Source organism: Enhydra lutris, unplaced genomic scaffold (genome assembly GCF_002288905.1).
Source record: "Enhydra lutris kenyoni isolate GAN:26980312 unplaced genomic scaffold, ASM228890v2 scaffoldscaffold44, whole genome shotgun sequence".
NCBI classification, from domain to species: domain Eukaryota; kingdom Metazoa; phylum Chordata; class Mammalia; order Carnivora; family Mustelidae; genus Enhydra; species Enhydra lutris.
The window spans coordinates 3,606,706-3,623,041 of NW_019154128.1; the positions used below are offsets into that span (position 1 = coordinate 3,606,706).

The 16,336-nt window shown below is 50.4% G+C and overlaps 1 protein-coding gene across 2 annotated transcripts in view; it reads left to right on the forward strand.

The window, feature by feature from the left end:
- The window catches only part of LOC111155878 (UDP-glucuronate decarboxylase 1), an 89,145-nt gene extending 73,078 nt beyond the window's left edge, over positions 1 to 16,067 (forward strand). For both annotated transcript variants that reach the window (XM_022516326.1, XM_022516325.1), the window contains exons 11-15: positions 5,182 to 5,225; positions 8,767 to 8,827; positions 11,136 to 11,193; positions 13,048 to 13,151; positions 15,257 to 16,067. In XM_022516326.1, the coding sequence (XP_022372034.1) occupies positions 5,182 to 5,225; positions 8,767 to 8,827; positions 11,136 to 11,193; positions 13,048 to 13,151; positions 15,257 to 15,388 (399 nt within the window). In that variant the 3' untranslated portion in view covers positions 15,389 to 16,067. The remainder of the gene's footprint in view (positions 1 to 5,181; positions 5,226 to 8,766; positions 8,828 to 11,135; positions 11,194 to 13,047; positions 13,152 to 15,256) is intronic.
- Positions 16,068 to 16,336: the final 269 nt, after the last annotated feature.

Below are 16,336 nucleotides of genomic sequence, written 5' to 3' on the forward strand. Positions count from 1 at the left end.
ACCCCAGGGTAAGACACACGCTCTAGGCGACTTTTGCCAAACACGTCGCAGGGGAGAGGTGAATCCAAACCCCACCTCACTGTGCCAGTGCCATACTCCTGCTCTCCCCTCCCCCTACCAGCTGCTAGCCTCAGGGCCTGCAGACGGCCGTGCCATGGTCACCCTGACTTCTCTCCTTCTCACACCACATATTGCTGCAGTGGTATATAGCCTGGTGGTCTTGCCCTAAGAAGATCCAGGATCCGGTCCTGTCCACCTCTTCTCCCGTTTCCCCCAGGCCTCACTGCCATGCGCCCCCGGTTTATTGCCCCAGCCTCCTAGCCACTCATTCCCCTGTCGGGGGCTCTCCACCTAGCAGCCAGCGGAGCCTCTAAAGAAAAGCGCCAGCTCTGGGGGGCTTTCCCCTCTGCTGGGAGCAGGATTCACGGGCCTCCCTGTGCACCCCAGACTCGCCCCTGCTGCTCTGTCAGCTCAGCACCCTGATCCCACTGTCCCAGCATGTCCCAGCATGCTCCTTCCAGGCATCTCCCTGTTCAGACATCCTCTTATTAGGGGAGCACTGGGCCATTCTGTACGTGATGATGTCCAGTTGCCACTCTACCCCTCCTAACCATGCCTTCTGTTGTTTTCCACTTCTCAGCACCTGAAATACTATTTTTCCAGCCCCCAATCCCCCTCTTTGAAATCAGGAACTGGTTTCATTCATGGCTGTGTCCCCAGCTGCCAGGAGGGTCCCTGGCACCCAGGCAGCATGTGATAAATGCTGGTCAAGCTGAGGATTGGGTCTATAGTGGCCGCTGGCCTTTTTGAGGAGCACAAGTGCTCTGGGGCTTGTTCTAGAAGCAGTGTTCGTAGTGTGACTGCAAGGCGAAGCTGCCCCCCTCATCCACTGCCCTCACTAACTCTCCTGCACCCTCCATCAGAGCTGCTTTGTTTGCAGAGCAAACTGTTAAAAGCCTTCTGAGGCTTCTTGACTGACTGCCTCCTGGGCAGCAGCCAGGGCCCCAGGGTCAGGGTCAGGTGGGCCCGCCCAAGAAAGCACCCATTGTGGGCAGCGGGTGATAACTCATGTGTTGTCGCCTCGTTGCCGGGGACCGAGGAGCCGGGTGGCTGGTACTGTGCAGGGCCGCAGCTAGTCCAAGACATGCCGCATTTCATCTTCTCTAGGCGCCTCTGGTGGCAGGAGTCCTCAGGGAGGCCTTTCAGAAATGCGTGGTCCCTTTTGTCACACAGAGTTCTGTGTCCCCTCAGTGTTTTGATGAAGCCGCTCACCCTTCATCCTTTGCTGTCCCGTTGAGATGGCATCTCTTTCTGTCAGACGGCTCTGTGGAGAAGTTCTGAAGGAGGGGGCCATGTGTCGTGACTCTCAGTCCAGCCCCGCTTCGGGAACACTTGGTTTAATTTAGCAAGGAAGGAGAATAAGGAGGTCCATCCATCCTTTCCTTTCCTGCTCTGTTTCCAGCACGTTCTTTCCAAACCTAAAGACCTCTGTCATGGCCCCTCAGTGTCCCGCCTTCCCTTTTCCAAGCTGGGTTACTGTCATCACTCGCCTTCCAGCTGCTTTTTCCTGAAGCCCTTTGTTATCTTACCTCAGGGCAGATTTCATTCTTTGGGCCTGTCCCCACATCTTGAGTCACAGAGGTCTGTCAGGGTCACTCCAGGAGGATTTTGCTGAGTTCTGCAAGTCACGCACAGAAGCTATATACTTGAGCGCACAGAAGCTCAGAAAATACTGTGTTCTCGTTTACAAGGTCTAGAAAATAGATGGTACGGTTCAGGGAGAACTAGCTCATTAAGTATATTTTGAAGAGACGGGGGCTCACCACTCAGTCAAAGCCCTCGTGCATGCGTACCCGTGTGAGCATTATGGTTTAATTCTGTTTTATCACCTTATCGTGATTTATTCCAGTTTGCAGATGAGAGAGAACAACTTGATTGAGGTGAATTTTTCCAGATGTGACAGAATTGGGGTTTGAGTCACAGTCTGTATCTTTTAAAAAAGCCTTGCTGTACTTTCTAGAGGGAAATTTTGGAGAAACCATATTTCTTAGACCAAAGTCTACATCTTATTTACCCTTTGTATCTGCATTGTGGTATTGGAAGTGATCCCTAACTTCGGGCCGTCATTCATGGAGGCACTTGAGGCCCAGCTGTGGGGTTGGGGTTGGCATAATGCTCCCCATGCTGACCTACAGTACTCCCCATGCCTCCCGCCCCCTCCTCCCTCCACGTTCCCTATGTTCTCCGTGCTCCCCTGTGGTGCTCCCCTGCAGTTCTCCTTGTGCTGCCTCCTGTGCAGGGTATCTGCAAAAGGGTGCTCCTAAGGGCCTTTAGTCCCTGGACCTGAAGGGAGCAGCCTGAGCTTCCCCTGACGACGGGTGCCTGACACTCAGCTCTAGGCCCCTCAAGCCTTGTGGCGATGTTGTCAGGTAGTGTGGGGTACCTGAACTCAGCCTGGCCCTCTGGGTATCACTTCTCCACCCCCACTGCCTCCCACCCAGAAGGACGCTCGGAACAAGGCAGCTATGTGAAACCCTCTGCAGACGCCGATTAATTCAGTCTTCAGGAGTTTTTTTGGGCTTCCCAGTATGAGACTCTAACCCTCTGGGTCTCTGACAGTTTGTGACATTCAAGCCACTGAATGTCCAGCATGATTCTCTTGTTCCTTTCATTGAGAAGGTGATTCTTCAGAGTCTTAACCCTGGCAGCCCTCTCACTTCCCCCTGGCTGTGGGCTCAGCCAGCACACAGCACTGAGTCATGTTCCTTCTGACACATCCAATGGGACGGAGCGCTGCCCCCGCGTGTTTGTCTGTGGGCTCAGCTCTCGGGCATCACAGCTTGGAGGCCTGATGGGAGCTAACACCAAGCCTTCATTGTTGCTCTGCACGGGCAGTGGGCTCTCTGTGAATGTTGGCGGCCCACAGCAGCAGACCCCCTGGCCAGGCATGGTGGGAAGGTGCAAAGAAAGGAGACAGAGGAGTGTCAGGACCCTCAGGGACCCTAAGCACACCAGGAACAGAAGGTCCACTCAGGGAACCAGAAGCATAGCTCCACACCCACACACCTGTGTGTCAAGGATGCCGTACACCAGGCTGCTGATGGGTGTCGCCCAAATCTGATGCTTTATAATGAGACGAGAGAATGGCTCAGTGCCAGCTTGCCGTGGGCCACAGTTGACAGCTGGAGCTACAGGCGGTTCTGAAATTATTGATGCAGGGGGTGAGGAAGAGATTCCTGAACTTGGAGTCACGGTAGGTTTTCCTCTCCTGGACACTGGGTGCTGTGGTGCTCAGAGCTCTCGTGACCTTATCTGTCACGAGGTTGTACAGAAAATAACACAGGTGTCCCACCTGCAGGGCTCCTCAGGTGCAGGTGGATTTCCAGGATGATGCAGTGGTGGGCAGACCTCCCCCACCCCAATCCTCCTTCCTACTTACTGGGCCTGTGGTTTCCTTTCTGACTTGCCCAAAGGTGTCAGAAGGGTTAGCAAGACCAGGCAGTGGGCTTCCGGCAGAACTGCCAAGGAAGGGTGAGTCTGCTTCTGAGAGACTCGTTCACCTTTCTTCAGTGTTCCTGTGCGGAGTTTGGCTGTTGCACTTGTGTCTTGCAGACCGAAACCTCTGTAAGTCCGTTCCCCAGCCTCTTCTTGCAGGGGGCCTCTGCCTAAGTAGGTAAAGCCGATGCCCCTATGACATTGGTGTATATGTGAACGCTTATTAAGGTAACAAAAGCAGCCTGGACTCCTGGGTGGCTCAGTCGGTTGGGCGTCTCTCTTCGGCTCAGGTCATGATCCCAGGGTCCTGGGATCAAGTCCCGCTTTGGGCTCCCTGCTCGGCGGGGATCCTGCTTCTCCCTCTGCCTGCCATCCCCCTGCTTGTGCTTGCTCTCAACCCCAAACCCCTGTGTCAAATAAATAAAATCTTAAAAAAAAAACAAACACAAAAAGACAAAAGCAGCCTTCCAAACCTGCTTTTAAAAAATGAAAAAGGCAGCGGGTACCTATGAGGCATATTTTTCTTCCCTTTCCTGTTCCTTCCCATTTGCTTCTCCAATCTGGTGGCCTGAGCCCTAGGGAGCCCTCTTGGAAAGCAAGGCCACTGGGGGCTGGTATGTGCTGTAGAGCTGTTGGCGTCTGGCTCCTCTTTGGCATCAGGTGGCCAGTGACAGGAGGCACCAGTGTTGTTCTGTTCTAGGCATGGATTTCAGGCTGTTCTAGAAGGCAGTCCCTCCTCCCAGCTGCTCCCTTTCCACCAGTGCAAGCAAGCAAACAAAAATCCCCTGGCTCCTTCCTTCTCTTAAGGGTGAGGGAGTGCCTCAAAGAGCCTCTGCCTCAGTCTCTCCATTCTAAGGAAGTGGCATTCACTGCAGACCCCACAAGGTTGTTGTTCAGTACGTGTTTGTGGAGCGCTGGTGGTATGCGGCATGCCTGGAGCGCAGGTGAATCAGACACCGTGCCTGTCCCCAGAGCTCACCGTGGGAAGCAAGTATGAGTGACACAGTCTGGAGGAGGGGAGGATGGCTGAGCACAGAGGACAGAGCCCTGCATTCTGGCTGGCGGAATGAGCCAGAGAAGTGCCACCAGGAGAGAACATTTAGACAAGAGGTCTGCGGAGGAAAGGACCTGAGTACAGGCGTGGAGACGTGGCAACATACAGGGGACACAAATGGAGCGCGAGGGCCTCCCCCTTCCTTCCTTCCGTCACCCCTGTCTCCTGTCCAGTTTCCTGGGTCGTTCTCAGACTGGGCTGCGTGTGAGACTCATTCGGGGCTGTCCAAGTACCAAGACGCCCACTGCCTCCTCCCTAGAGATTCTGGGCTGGTCTGACTGAGCGCCCAGCTGTTCTGAGGGGCAGTCAGGGTATAGCGTGCAGGTTCTAGGTGCTGCCTCCTGCTTGCATGTGCGCCTGCCACCCTGCTGGGCTACTGTGATCCCTGCCACGTCATAAGACCGTAAGATGCCAACTCCTTCCACTACTGACTTCGAAGGACAGACCGGTACGTGGGTGCACGCACTGTCCCACTCTCGGGGCGTAACTCGGAAGTACGGAGTGAGTTGTGGCATCACTGGCCCATCGGCCTCAGTTCTGAGGTCAGTCTGTGCCCCTGGAGTTTTAAGGAACCCCGTTTTCCCATGACGGTGTGGCTTTCTCGGGAGGCCTAACTGTTGCTCTCCTCCTAGGTGTACGGGTCCGGGTCACAGACGAGGGCGTTCCAGTACGTCAGGTAAGGCAGCTGGCCTCCGCACTGCTTCCAGCAGGTGGTGCAGACCCGACGGCCCGCATCTGTTGGATATGTGCATTATTTTCGCATCTCTCTACCATGGCATGGTTAAAAGTCCATTTCAATTTTCAGGTGGGAAAGCCCTTGGGGTTCTCTGTTTAAAAGGTAAAATTTTAGGGGCTCCTGCCTGGCTCAGCTGCTGGAGCATGCAACTCTGGGTTGTGAGTCCGAGCCCCAGGTTTGTGTAGAGATTGCTTAAAATCTTTAAAAAAAAAAGGTGTGCATGTAAGTCTGTGCCATTTATAACTCATGTGCTGATCTTTTACTGCCCCCTAGTGTTTCTTAGGGAAACTTGCCCAGTTCCTGAGGGCGACTTGATTTCAGATCACGCCAGTTGGACAGCTGTCCTTCCTCTAAACCCAGCAAACCTTCAGGTGGTGAAATCAGACCCACTTTAAACGTGGCTTTCTGGGGCGGGGGAGATTGTCCTCATTAAGGGAAAGATAATGTAGACCGTCCTCATGTCAGATTTTATGTGGATGAGATTTTATGCGGATAAAAATAGATTTGAGAACCTCTTCTCATAGTTACGGTGGTAATGATTATCCTTTTCTCATTAAGCCTCCTAAGTCTCGTGTGCTTGTTAGTTCAGTTGGTGACATCTTAAAATGCAGTTTGAGTTCTGGGAAAAGAGTTTATATAAACTATATCACTATAATCACTTGCATAGAACAAAATATTTCCCCCCATGACACTGTTACTATGGATTCTGTACAGGTTTCTGATAACCTGAATCATTGTAAAATCCAGTTCTGTGTTTTCACCTTGTAACGTAAATACCCAGGAATGCCTGTCAGTTGGAAAATGCTGCTCCTGCTGTGTCCTGAGGCCATCCCAGGGTCCTGTAACTGTGAAGTGGTGCAGTGGCGGTGCACGTCTGGGCCACCTCAGCCACAGCGACCACATAGACTTCTGTCGGATTATGCGAGAATCCTGGGGAGAAGTCTCTTTGAGAAAAAGAACTGCTAGCAGATAATAATAATAATAATAATTATTAATTAATTAATTAAAATTTAAAGCAGCCACTGTGGATTTTTTCCCCCAAAAGTGTCAGTTGTCACATTTAGTCTGAAAGAAAGCTATGAATAAACATATATCACAGTCAGTGTTCTTTCCTCCCCAGCCATGAGTGTCTTGTTAAGCAGGACGCAAAGCCCGGGGGTAAAATAAAACTGGCACACTTTAGTGTCCAAATATCTCAAGAAGAGACTTAACCAGGAAATACCAGGATCCCTCTAGGGCTGTTTTCATTTCAAGGCACTTACCCCGGGAACCATGTGCTCCGAGACAAAGCATCAAGTCACGTTTCTGTATCTGGACCATCTTAACTGGACTTTGTGTATTGAGTACTATTTTCTCGTAATAACACACTTTCGCCCACCTAACCCCCCCTCCCCTGGTCTGTGCACATCATGAGGGAGTTGTGCGGTCGTCTGTGAGTTCCACCTCACTGGTGGTCCCCAAACTTCTGGCTAGGACAGCTCGTGAGGCATCAGAGAGATGGGAGTAAACGGCAGAGCAGTTAGAGCTCCCTCTCCTTAACTGTGCTCATTGACTTCAAAGGCAGCACATGCAAAATTTATTTAAAAGCAGACTTTCTCTGCTGGTAATTAAAAGGTGTTAAGAATTCGGTGATGCACAGGCTGCACGCCAGCCCAGCTCAGGGGCGAACATGCCTGCAGTGCGCGCCGCGCCCTTGTGTGCTTCTAGGGCGTACCAAGCTCGCACAGGTTTCCCGACTTCCTGGTTTTGTTATTCAGGACTCCACTGAGATAATGTACAGTATTGTTAGTGTTAAGAAGCTGGCTTTTTTTAAGAAACGATTAATTTTGTAGTTACAAGTGCACAATGTCTGAATCTCCAGTTCCCTCACTAAGTTAACTGCTTCCAGAATCCACAGTTGCCTTGAAGCGGCATTTCCCGGCTCCTGAGGTCCGGGTGACCATACCATACGCATTCACATCTTGGCATGACTGTGTCTGATGTTTTCCCCGGGCAGATTACAGCCTCATCCCCATAACAAAGGCATGCTGTCCTTTTTTTTTTTTTTTTTTTTTTTAAAAGTCACTTTGTCAAAATGACACTTTTAAAGAGCTTCAGGTTAAATGGGTGTGATCTATGCAATTTTGACCTTAAAAGTTGCCATTTCGATTATATAAAAGCTATGCCCCCCTGCCCCATGAGAATGATTGTGTGAATCTGTTGTCTTCTGGCTTCATGTGGATGCCTCCCACCCCCGTTTCCATATTAAAATGGATTGTGGATGCTGGTGAATGGCAGCTTTTAACGTCTTCTGACGAATATGCAGAGACTTGTGCCATGTGAGACATGTCATACTATTTACTAATTACTAATACTAATTACTGCCATCGTGATGAAGTGACTTTTTTTGCCGGTTTCTAGAAAAGTCCTCTGGAGTCAGCAGTTACTCGAATCTGTGCTTGACCTATGAGACTGGAACGGACTTTAGGGATGTTCCCTTAAAACACCCAATCATCAGAAACAAAAATTCAGAAAACAGTTTGCCAAATATCCCACCCCCCGCCCCAAATTTTTTTTCTCGGACAAAAAGGAAAGCAAAAACAGGTTCTGTTTTGAAGTTGACCGTAGCAACCTGCTCCTTGCTGGTAATAGAGGAGGAGGAGGGAAGGTTTCAGCACAGACTGCGCTGGGATCAGCAGAACAGAGCTTTCAGAGCCTTCTGAGAAGTACGGCTGACGGAAAGCAGACGTAGAGAACGTGCTCATGAGCAGCAGTGAGGTGTCATTTTTACGAAGTAACTTTTTTTTGACAGAGCCACACTTTAAAAGCCTCTGAAAATAAGAACCAAATCTTGGTAAGCGAACGTTTGCTTACTCCTCTTCACCTCCATGGCCCCGTCGGTCACGATTCATCTGAAATACCCAGATCGCCGTCCGTCCCGTGCGAGGAGTCTCGGGGGGCGGCAGGGGGCTCAGGGGGGAATCGAAGGTGAGGGCGTAGGGAGCAGTGGTCCGGTTGATTTCAACACTGTGTTGTTTGGCTTTATCTGTGATTTACCAGTATGAGAATTACATACTGGAGCGCACTCATTTCAGTGGGTCGGAACTGTTTTTTTTTTTTTTAATCATTGCTTTTTCATATGGACCAGCCACGTGGGCTCACGTTTAAACATCAGAAGCTGTATTAACACCATCTTTTGGGGGCATTTGTCTCTTTTATTTCTATTCTTCGGTCGTTAAAGGGTTTCGGAAATAGGCAGAAGTAGAGAACTTGCCCATTTCGCTTCCATTCCCGTTTCCCGTTTAGCCATCTACACCCCACGCGCTGCGAGCGAATCCCAGACCTCATATCATCACCCATGAATACCTGAGCATTCCCAGCCCCGCTTATTTGCAGGATTTTGTTTTGGCATCGGCTTTCCATGTGGGGGTTGGTTCTCTTCCGGGAGGTGGCGCGGGTCCGCTGCGGGCGGCGCCTGACCCGGCCTTCCGTTCTCTTCCAGCGATCTGGTGAACGGCCTCGTGGCTCTCATGAACAGCAACGTCAGCAGCCCGGTCAACCTGGTGAGTACGGCCGCCCCTCCCACGCCCCCGGAACAGGCCAGAGTTTCGTGCTTTTGTGAAACCACGAAGAGCCGCAGCCTTTGCTTTATTTGCACGCGTGTGTTTGCTTGCTGAATGGTAGAGGGGGAGAAACCCCAGATCTGTGTGTGCCAAGGAGTAGCACGTCTGCACGGCACAGGTGAGTGTTTATCACCATCGTCCTGAGGGCTTGGGTCTAACCATTTGTGAAAGCCTTTGATGGCGGTCCATAGACGCTTTCTGTGTGCGCTCCTTTCTCCGTTGGTTGGTGTCATCTGATTTCCCTGAGAATTAAGTGAGCTTTAGACCGAGGAGGTGAAGAACGTTTCCCAGGTTCTGATCACGTCTGTAGTTCAGCCTCCTGCTCGGGGCTCCTTTGTTGCTTCTTCTTTCATGGCTTCCTAGGGCCCCAGAGTCTCCCTGTTGGAGGGATCGTAAGGTTCTTTTGCTCCGTGTTTCTAAGCACTTGTGTTGCTTGGTGAACGTGTGTCTCTTCAAAGGACTTTATTCTGTCTCTGGCCAGTTCTCACTGGCAGGAAGCGTTTCCTTATATTTAGAACTGAAATCTCATTCTCTGTGAGCTACCCACTGGCCTTACTTCTCAGGGTGGGGGCCATTCAAGCTAGTCCAATGCGGCCACAGTTGGGTAACTTTCCAAGGATTGAGAAGGCAGGGTCATGCCCTCTGAGTCCCCTCCTCCCCAGCTCTCAGCCAGAGTTCGTGTTCGTGTCTGGAGTCCTCTTACCCTCTCACTCCCTGTCCTCTGAAGAGCTTCACTCCATCTGATTGAAAACGTGAAGTGTCCAGAGCAGACTGCCCATCATTCTAGATGTTCTGCTCCTGCCAGTGGCCCCTGACATTAGCTTATCGGGAGCCGTCCCCTCCCCTTGGCAAACCTGGGAGTCAGCTTCAGGTTCTTCTCCCAAAAACCACCTCTCCGGCTTCCTATAAGGTTTTAAGGTGCACAGGGGTGGCCGTGCCTGCTGATTCCTCAAAACCACTTTACTCAGAAACCTCTCTCTGTAACCAGCAATTGGAAACATGTTCTGTCGCATCCGTTTTCACTGAGTTGGGAGGGAGTTCTTACGAAATAGGAAAGTGGAGGTGTAACTCCCTTGTCAGGCTGTTGACCGCTTCTTCATGCACTTCTCAAGAAACATGAAATTAGAAATAGAATGAGACATGTCTTGGGAGCCTCAGTTTCTTCCGAGCACTTACCTGCTCGTCACTGTCAAGGCCGTGCCACCTTCACACTGGCTCTTGCTCCAGGCCCTTTGAAATGTGGGTGTTGTCAGTGATGTCCCCCACTCCCCAAGGAGCCACAGTCTTTTCTTTAGATACTGGGTTCCTTCTTTCTTTCCAAGGGGGCCTTGACCCAGGGCCCTTTGAGAACTCCCATCCCTGGTAGGAAACTGTTCTCCGAAGTCTGAAGAGTGTCTGCGAATAGCCCTGACAAAGATGGGCCCCTTCCTCCCAAGTTCCCATCGCTTCTCTTTGCAAGTCCATCCTTTCTTGGTGCTCACATGTAGGACCTGGTCCCTGCCAGCTTCGGGCCAGACCAGGAAGTTGGAAGTGCAGCGTATGTGGGACACCTGTTTGTCACACTTGGTGGTGGTCTTTTACGATGGGGGAGGGGGTGGTAAGTAAGAGTAGCTGGATTGGGAGGGGAAGAGGGCCAGTGGCCGCTGTCTTGTGTGATGCAAGGAAGGAGAAAAATGGCTTTTTTTTGATGTCCCCTAAGGGCATGCTTACACTATAAACCGCATGGAGGCTTTCCCTCTGGCTCCCCGGAGCCCTCACCTGCCGAGTGCATCTCAGTTCCTTTACTGCTCCCACGTGCAAGTTTGCAAGTCTGTTACTGCTTAAGTTGTTGACACAGTGCACCCCGAGGGAATTATATTGTCTTAGGAGGGCTCGTTTTGCAGACCCAAACTTCTATGCAAAGTGACAATGCAGTTACAGTAACGTTAGATACGGAAATTGTCCTGCCTCTTGGCCATGTACTGTGTGTCCGTATTAGAAGCTCCTGACCTAGCCGAGGGGCATTCTTGTCAACAGACACTTAGTCTAGAGGACAAAAGCAGGACCAGACACAGTTTAGCCCTTCACTGGGTGGATCAGTCATCATCCCGATCAGGAAGCGCCCGAGGAAACACGAAGAGGCAGAAGCCTCGCGATTTTCCAAGATGCCGGAGTCAGCCCGTGGGTGCTTGGAAGACATGCATGGGGTTTGCGTGGCAGTCTCTGCTGTTGTGATTACACTTATAACCAGCAACCGTTTCTTCCTTAGGGGAACCCGGAAGAACACACAATCCTAGAGTTTGCTCAGTTAATTAAAAGCCTTGTTGGTAAGTAAGACCAAATGAATGAAATTGGCTGCACTCACCCTATCAGCTAATAACAACCTGATTAGAAAATGTGTAATTAATACAAGCTAATTGAATTGGATAAAAAGCAGAACTTTATCAGGAACACTTAATTGTCTTCTGATTCTTTAATTAAGTAATGGAAAGATAACGATGCAGGGGGTGGGTTGTGTTCACGAGCACCTCAGCAGGTGGGGGTGGAGTGGGAGGAGTAGATTTTTTCCTGGTGCTTGAGGTGGGACTATGTAGATTGTGCCACACAGGTGACAAGTGTTTGATTTCCAAACATGGGCAGTGATGACAATGAGATTTCAAAGAACCAAGCGGGAGCGGTACCCAGTACCAGCTTGTGTGTTTCTGATGGAATCTGTTGGTGACCTGGCCGTGACACGTTGGCGGCAGCGTAGACACTGGGAGTAACCCCAGGGGCGGGCTCTGAAAGTCATGAGAAGCTTGTGTGTTTCAGACAGCCCTCGTGTTGCACATGCACGCGGGGTGAGCCCTTTGTCACGTCAGCAGGCTTACTAGAGCTCTGGGAAGTCTGGCTCTTGGGGAGGGTGCTTTGTTTTCCATGGTTGATCAAGACGTTTGATACAGGACACAACCAGGTTGGAGTGTGGCTTCCTAGACTAGACTGGGGTAAGCCTGATGGAGGACCTTCTCTTGCCCACACCCCTGCTCAGCTGAGTTGATTCTTCAGGGCTGTCCTTCCTGATTCGGAGCTGTCATCTACCAGCATGTTCTTATCAGCTCTGGACACTTGGACAGGAAGGGGGCTGGTCTTCCTCAGTCATAAATTGCAGAATCGTGTCGCCCCAGCAGCCTCCCCAAGATTTGCTTCCCCAGCTTTCCCACTCTGGGTCTGCCTGTCTCATCCTAGGTAAGGCAGGGATGTGCTTAGGTAACAGTTTGTCCAGGATCTAGGCCATCCAAAACCTCTACCCCTAGTGGGGAGCCAGGGCCAGCATCTTTGGCGTCACCAGACGCTTGTTAGAAATGCAGAATCACACACCCCACCTGTATCTTCCAGATCAGAATCTGCATCTTGATAAGATCCTCAGGCATTAATAATCACTGTGCTTCTGTGAAAGGCTGAGTAGCATGCCACCCTGAACTGCAGGGGCTTACAATAGCAACTGCTGTGTTTTCTGTGGTTCTGTGCTCAGGGCTGGCCTCCGCTGGGGGTTTCTCCTGCAGATCTTTGCCGGTGGTCCCTTGCGCGGCTTCCTTCTGCTGGCCAGCAGGGTCTGGGCCCCACTAGGATGCTGGACAAGCCAGGCTCTCTGTCTGCTGCACGTGGTCTCTGCAGCAGGGTAGCTGGACACCTTACGTGTTGGCTCAGAGCTCCCACCTGCAGGTGTATAAAGGGTTAGGTCTTCCGTAAGGCATAAGCCAGGAACTGGCCCACGGTCATTTCCTCCTGCTCTCTACTTGGTTAAACAAGATGACAGGCCACTTCTGGACCAGGACCACTCAGGTGTGGCTCCCTCGGGCCATCGTCCTCACAGGTGACCACACACAACATTTGCCTCTTTTACTGACTTTGGAGTCTAGCTCTGTGCGCGTGCCTGCTGTGTTAGCTGATGGTGGGTGGTCTGCCTGGGGACGGGCAGCTAGGGAGCCCTGCCCTTTCCCTCGGGAGTGACTGCCTCTCACCCAGTTCTCTTGGGGCCAGAGGTCCGGTCCCCCGTGTGACTCAGTGGCTCCGTGGGAAATGCGTTCTGTCCCCTACAGCCTTGTTCACTGCCTGGAGGGGGTTTCACTTTGAGGATTACAGTGAAAGTCCCCACCTGGAGTGGTTTGTGCTTCACTTACCTTTCTTTTCTCTTAATGCAGGTAGTGGAAGTGAGATTCAGTTTCTCTCAGAAGCCCAGGATGACCCACAGAAAAGAAAACCAGACATCAGAAAAGCAAAGATGATGCTGGCATGGGAGCCCGTGGTGAGTGCAGGGCCCTGTACTGTCCCATCGACAAAGGCCCACGACAGGTCCTTGCAGGCGCTAGTGTGCTTGGGCGGACAGGATGCAGGGTTTTCTCCAGCCTGTTCTGTGGCTTCTCCTTTTGTGTGTCTCATTCTGTGGCGGGGACATGGGAGCCCACTGTGGAGTCTGCTTTTGTAAACTTGCACACGCACACGGCTTACTCCGTGAAAGAAGTGTCTTGGGCAATGGCCGTGTGCTCTCTGGGTTGCCCTGACTGACCTGCCGGTCTCCACTCGGCCCAGGATGTCCTTGGACATGCGGGGCTGGGCGAGGTTGCTATGGGAACTGAGGCAAGCAGGGTCACCCCAGTTCCCAGGAAGGCGGAACAGCAGGTTGGAAGGGTGAGACACCATAGGCCAGGGAGCAGTGACCCTCCGTACCTTTCTGTTGCTCCTAGACTAAGTTAGACTCCTTGTAGCCTGCGGGGAAATGCAGCGAGAGTAGCGTGCGTCCCGCAGGTAGATACGGGAGATACCCAGGGAAGCATAAGTTACTCAAGGGGTGGCATAAGAATTAGGCTTAAATACCGTCTTAATAGGGAAGAGGGGCATGTAGTCCTCTTAGAGGACAGTAAATGATTTTTAAGAATGGTGAATGGGCCCTTAGAAGGACAGATGGGAGATGAGAGAGCCAGTGATGGTGTACCTGGTGTCCATGTATAGTGCCCTCCCCTGCTGCAAGAGTCAGTGCTCCCTGGTCGTTGACCCCTCTGGGAGGGGACTCAGGACAGCTGAGTTTCTGTTGGGTTGGCCTGTCTCTGGACTGACTGGTCAGAGGAGTATAGAGAGAGCCTCGCCCTGCACTTGTTCAAGACCCTGAGCCCAACATGGTCCATATACCAAAAAGCTCCCACAGTCGTGTTTTGAGGTGTTCTCTTCTGCTGCTCTCCAGAGAGCTAAGTGAATGGAATCCCACAGTGTTGGGTCTTAAAGGGACTCGAGAGTTCCAGTCCGATCTTTTTTTATCCTCGGAACTACAGCTCTGAGAGATCTGAGGGCTACAGGGATTTGTCAAGTGCACTAAAAATATGGTCACGCCCAGACCATACCCAAGAACTCCCGCTGCACAAAGCAGCAAGTGCACGTGTTCGTTTTGAGAAGGCATTTGCTGTGGGTCCTTTTGTAAGTAGAGCCCCTATGTTTTAAACAAAATATTTTTTGAAAAGCTAAATGCACACTCGCTATGTAGTAACTATTGCTTTTATCTTAGTGAGGTATGTAGGTTTTTTATTGTTCTGGAGTTTTGATGTGTAACATTCTAACACATTTAGAAGATGAGGCCTCTACCACTAGTTTCTCTTCCTGCTAGTTCCAGCTCATTAGTAATTTTTGAGGGATCTTGTCCAAGGAAGTGCTTAGTCGTATATCCATCCTGATTCTTCCATATGTGTCTTTCTGACGGTGCTGTTGAGGCCAATTCGTACAGCAAACTGCCTGTATTTAAAACGTACAACTTGGTAAGTTTTGATGTATTTGTCTACCCATGAAACCATCACCCCCGTCAAGGTAACAGATAGAGCCTTCTCCCCCATCAGTTCCAGGTGGCCCTTGGCAGTGCTCTGCTCCCGACTTCTCCCCTTGTTCTCATGGGCAGCTGTTGGGATTTCCTGTGGGCTTCCATGGTGTCGTCATAGCTTCTTCTCAGACTCGGTCTGTTAGGTCCCGTGGGAGAGTGAGGTGTGTGGGTCACACAGGTGCTTCCCAAGGCACCCTCCCTCCATCATACACTTCCGAAAGAAAGGCACACACTCGCAGGCATTATTTTCAGGTGTTCTTTGTGGTTGATTCAAACTGGATAGACCCCAGATCAGCAAGAGGTAGTTCATGGTCTTTGGGGATGAGAGCCTGTCTTCTGTCCATCAGGGGTGTAATTTGTCAAATCGCCCCGTGCGTTCTGAAAGCAGCTTTGGCAGGATCTTCTCCCGGCGAGCCTCCCGTGGTGCTGTGAGTGGCTCTGCAGAGGGCAGAGCACTCATCAGCACTTCTTCCTGCGAAGCCCCGGGGATGTCTGGCGTTTCCTGCAACAGTGACCTTGTCTCCCCTTCTCCCCTTCTCTTTAAACAGGTCCCGCTGGAAGAAGGTTTAAACAAAGCCATCCACTACTTCCGTAAAGAACTCGAGTACCAGGCAAATAATCAATACATCCCCAAACCAAAGCCCGCAAGGATAAAAAAAGGACGGACACGCCATAACTGAAAACCTCACTTCTCGGGACGGGAGATTCCGTTTCACACTTGATGGGATGTATTTTTTTTTTCTTTTTTCTTTTCTTTTTTTTTTTTTTTTTAAAGAAAGACTTAAACAGGTGTCATGAAGAACAAACTGGAATTTCATTCAGAAGCTTGCTTTAAAGAAATGGATGTGCCTAAAAACTCCCCTCAGAAAACTGCAAATTTTGCCTTGCACTTTTTAAGATCTTTTTATGTAAAATAGGGTAGATGCATCTTTGCGTATTTTCACGTTTTTTATCTTGCTATGAGAGCATATGTCGTGACTGTCGTTGACAGTTTTATTTACTGGTTTCTTTGTGAAGCTGAAAAGGAACATTAAATGGGGTGGAAAATGCCAATTTTATTTATAAAGGTGGGTACTTATAAATGAGACATTATACTATGCATAAAGGACAAAAACAAACAGACAAACAATTTAGCAGGATTGTCACACACCGGCATTTATTCTTCAGGCAGATTAAAGAATTCTGTTGGAGAGCTTTATGTTTCTTTTAATTCAGAATTTTTCCAAGGTCTAGTTTTTAGTTGCAAACTTGACTTTGAAATACTTCCGTTGGTTATCACGATCAAGGATATTTGAAATCACTACTGTGTTGTGCTGCGTATTTGGGGCGGGGGTGGGGGGACAAAGTTAACGTATTCTTGGTTAAAAGTGGTTAAATATGCTATTTTAATAAAATATTGGAACACATTGGCAGTTTTAAAGGTTGGCTCTCTGCTTCACACAGTGTATTGTCGGATTGCTGAAAAAAATACCGTAGAATTTCAAGGAAAACTCCGAAAACATCCAGGCAGGTATAGGTAACTTGATGAGTGGGTGTTAAAAGCACTGCTCTGCTCCTGAGGCTGAATCTGCATATCATTAACTGCTGCATGGAGAGACTTTTCTAGTCCCACCCAGGGTTTGAATCGC